Source organism: Diaporthe batatas (genome assembly GCF_019321695.1).
Source record: "Diaporthe batatas strain CRI 302-4 chromosome Unknown Contig00003, whole genome shotgun sequence".
NCBI classification, from domain to species: Eukaryota; Fungi; Ascomycota; class Sordariomycetes; order Diaporthales; family Diaporthaceae; genus Diaporthe; species Diaporthe batatas.
In genome coordinates, this window is record NW_025408550.1 from 2,909,595 (window position 1) to 2,913,842 (window position 4,248).

A 4,248-nucleotide genomic window follows, 5' to 3' on the forward strand; every position below is an offset into this window, starting at 1 on the left:
CTCGGGGACTAGCGGTGCTCCTCGGAGGAGTGTACATGGTACTCGTTGTGCACACACAGGCGGGTGGCATCCAGTGGCATCTCTCGGGGGCACGGCGCAGATCATCAGCCCAGGCGGAGGTCCACCGCATGTACTCCGTACATCTACCTGCCTGCAGCAGACTTGCAGGCTCGTCGAGCCACCCGGCAGCGTTTGGACCGGACTGAACGGCCGGTGTTGGCAAACCGGTGGGCCAGGCCAGACGTCTCTTGGTCTCCTATAAAACCATCTGGGCACACCCGCACCGCACCTTGCAGGGTAAAGTGGCTCAGGCAACATCCCCCAAAAGTACCTAGGTAAACCCGGCAATTCCTTAGCAGCAGCACTATCCTCCAGCGTCCAGACTCCACACAGCCGCAGCGGCCCCCCCCAAACGACCGTTTACACTTTTTTCTCTCCTCGGATTAAAACCGGACCACTGAAAACCCCGTTATCAGTTATCGCCCTCCCCCGTCCGTTCTCGTCCTCCTCCACTCCGACGCCACGTTTGAATCCCAACACGCTTTGCTGTCTCCTTCGCTCTCGGGATCTATAAAACCTTGTAGAGCACCCTACAAGGCGACTCCTTCTGCCCGCCCTTCACCGTAGCGCTGGCGGCTGACCCGTGTCATCTTCCCTTGACGGTCATCAGCACGTAATCCTGCAACTGGCTAACGCCGGGCTCTCCCGCACGAGCGATCAATCCCCACCGCACCGCACCGAGCTTCTTGGCGACCAGAGCCCCAGGAGGAGGTTGCGTGCCATCTTCGCTTCTCTCCCTCGTCCAAACCACCCACCTGATCCTTCAGCTCGTCCGCCGCTCAGCGACGCTCCAGGTCCGTCTGCGCAACCACCCGTGACAGCCTCGTTCATCAGGACTAACCCCCACACCAGTTCCGCAGCTTCCCCAGCACCACAGCCGCGGATCCACCACTGGCCTTACCACGTGTGCCTCGGCACCGGTCGCGCCAAGATGGCTGAACTCGACACCTTGGACATCGTCGTCCTCGCGGCGATCCTCCTCGGGACCCTGGCGTACTTCACAAAGGGTAAATACTGGGGGGTCACCAAGGATCCGTACGCAAACTCATTCGCCAACGGACATGCCGCAAAGGCCGGCAAGACCAGGAACATCCTGGAGAAGATGGAGGAGAGCGGGAAGAACTGTGTTATTTTCTACGGGTCTCAGACCGGAACCGCCGAGGATTACGCCTCGAGGCTCGCCAAGGAAGGCAAGAGCAGGTTCGGCCTCGAGACCATGGTTGCCGACCTGGAGGACTACGACTACGAAAACCTCGACTGCATCCCCAGCGATAAGGTCGTCATGTTTGTCCTGGCCACGTACGGTGAGGGCGAGCCCACCGACAACGCTGTAGACTTCTATGAATTCATCACTGGCGAGGACGTCTCCTTCTCGGAGAGCAACGACCCCCCTCTGGACAACCTCAACTACGTCGCATTCGGCCTCGGCAACAACACTTACGAGCATTACAACTCCATGGTCCGCAACGTCAACAAGGCCCTCGAGAAACTCGGTGCCCACAGGATCGGCGAGCCCGGCGAGGGTGATGACGGTGCCGGCACCATGGAAGAAGACTTCCTCGCCTGGAAGGAGCCCATGTGGACTGCTCTCTCTGAGAAGATGGGCCTGGAAGAGCGCGAGGCCGTCTACGAGCCGATTTTCAGCATCATTGACCGCGAAGGCTTGACCAAGGACTCGCACGAGGTCTACCTGGGAGAACCCAACAAGATGCACCTCGAGGGCGCCGCCAAGGGGCCTTTCAACGCCCACAACCCGTACATTGCCCCTATCGTCGAATCTCACGAGCTCTTCTCTGTCAAGGACCGTAACTGCCTGCACATGGAGGTCGACATCAGCGGTTCCAACCTGAGCTACCAGACCGGTGACCACATTGCCATCTGGCCTACCAACCCCGGTGAGGAGGTCGACCGCCTGGTCAACGTCCTGGCACTGTCTGGAAAGCGCGATCAAGTCATCAGCGTCAAGGCTCTGGAGCCCACGGCAAAGGTCCCCTTCCCCACCCCCACCACCTTCGATGCGATTGTCCGCTACCACATGGAAATCTGTGCCCCTGTCTCCCGTCAATTCCTCGCTACTCTGTCGGCGTTTGCGCCTGATGAGGACTCCAAGGCTGAGATGACCAAGCTTGGCAGCGACAAGGATTACTTCCAGGAACAAGTCAGCTCCAAGCATCTCAACATTGCCCGCGTGCTCGAGTCCGTTGCGAAGGGCAAGCAGTGGGATAACGTTCCTTTCTCTTGCTTCATTGAAGGCCTCACTAAGCTGCAGCCCCGTTACTACTCCATCTCCTCGTCTGCAATGGTCCAGCCCAAGAAGATCTCCATCACCGCCGTCGTTGAGAGCCAGACTCTTCCTGGTCGCGACGACCCGTTCCGAGGCGTTGCCACCAACTATCTCCTGGCTCTGAAGCAGAAGCAGAACGGCGATCCAAACCCGGAGCCTTTCGGTGCGAGTTATGAGCTTACTGGCCCCCGCAACAAGTACGACGGCATCCATGTGCCTGTTCATGTGCGTCACTCGAACTTCAAGCTGCCCTCGGATCCCTCGAAGCCAGTCATCATGATCGGTCCCGGTACTGGTGTGGCGCCGTTCCGTGGATTTGTTCAGGAGAGGGCAAAGGAAGCCGAGGACGGCCAGAGCATCGGCAAGACCATTCTCTTCTTTGGCTGCCGGAAGCGAAGCGAGGACTTCATGTACGAGAGCGAGTGGGAGGTAAGTAACCGGTCCTGCGTGAACGTGAAGGGCCTACATGCTGACAGCCTGTTTAGCAATACAAGAAGGCCATGGGTGACCAATTCGTGATGCACACCGCGTTCTCGAGAGAGGGGCCAAGCAAGGTTTACGTGCAGCATCTCCTCAAGCAACAAGGCAAGGAGATCAATGAGCTCCTCGAGAAGAAGGCCTACTTCTACGTCTGTGGCGATGCCGCAAACATGGCCCGTGAGGTCAACACCGTCCTGGCCCAAATCATCGCTGAACACAGGGGTGTGTCCGAGGCCAAGGCAGAGGAGATTGTCAAGAACATGAGAGCTGCCAACCAATACCAGGTAAGCCCACAACGTAACCCCATCAGCCGCGGAAGGAACAGGCTGCTAACACATTTGATAGGAGGATGTTTGGTCATAGAAAGCCAGCGTATTTTGATCGCATTTTCTGTGAAGCGGAGCCCATTCATGCCAGGCTTTTACATCTGGTTGAATACCTCGTGTGTTATTGGGGATACAGGAGTTATGGCATTCTCGAAAATTTATTGAAATTCAGCAAGCCTAGAACGATTAGTTGTTATTGCCCACGTTCATAACTGAAAATACACTTGTTAATACTTGACGCCGTCCGAATCAGGGGATGATAATCATGATGTGCACTTGGAAACGCATGAGCAATTGCCACGGGAGCAGTCGTATCTCTGTGCAGGGCAGGACAGTTGCACGTCAAGATTGGTAGGTACCCTTGCACATGTCCACACTGATATGCGATTGACTTGGTCGTTGGCCAACACCCTTAGTCTATAGGGTAACACGGACCAGTCCAGTGGAGCGAACAATGATGGGATCCACGGGAATCAGGCGCGCGCCAACAAAGATTCGGCTCCGGGGAGGGGGGGGAGTACGGACCGACTCGGCCGAAGTCTGTGCCGGGGTTGATATACCCTGTCAATGAACTTTGGTACAAGCTTCGGCAGGACTCTTTGGCAAAAACCGCATGTCGTCGAACAAAGTGCGCATCTAGCTTCAGTCTTCAAGGTGGTCAGCATGAGCCAGCGGGGAACGAGGTCTTTTGGTGTGTTTGCAACAGACACGCAATCTTAGAGCGAACGACTGAACATGGGGACAACCGTGTCGAGGGGGCGGCTGCGTTGCTTTTTCCTCCATGCGCCCCTCATGGTAAGGTCTTGTCTGCTTGCAAGGACATCTCGGAGGACCAGTGTCGGCTCGAGTGGGCTGCACGACCCACGCAGTCATTTATTGCCAGCTGAGGAGCTGCTTCGCGGCCGACTGGGCTGATGCGCATACGCGATACCCGGGTGGCAGCAGTCTTGCTGGACCGTCAGCTCGTGATCACCAATGTTGTGATGCATGGCCTGTGCTCCCAAATCCTCCGGCTGGCTGGTTCCACGAGATGGGTCGCCTGGACGGGGCCCTCGAGTCGAGTGCCTGGCAAGACATCCTGGGGCCCAGTCATAACTG

The 4,248-nt window shown here is 57.3% G+C and overlaps 1 protein-coding gene across 1 annotated transcript; it reads left to right on the top strand.

The window, feature by feature from the left end:
* Positions 1–295: 295 nt before the first annotated feature.
* On the top strand, positions 296–3,387 carry KVR01_002973 (NADPH--hemoprotein reductase). Its single transcript, XM_044781315.1, has 4 exons — positions 296–854; positions 913–2,773; positions 2,830–3,108; positions 3,170–3,387. The coding sequence occupies exons 2-4, from the start codon at positions 992–994 to the stop codon at positions 3,185–3,187; spliced, it is 2,079 nt and encodes a 692-aa protein (XP_044647988.1). The 5' UTR covers positions 296–854; positions 913–991; the 3' UTR covers positions 3,188–3,387.
* The last annotated feature ends 861 nt before the right edge of the window (positions 3,388–4,248 follow it).

Excerpts from the sequence above, each read along its gene's own strand:
- KVR01_002973 (XM_044781315.1), top strand. The coding sequence starts at position 992 with ATGGCTGAACTCGACACCTTGGACATCGTCGTCCTCGCGGCGATCCTC. Across the intron at positions 2,774-2,829 it reads TGTACGAGAGCGAGTGGGAG|CAATACAAGAAGGCCATGGG; the intron begins GTAAGTAACCGG and ends CAGCCTGTTTAG.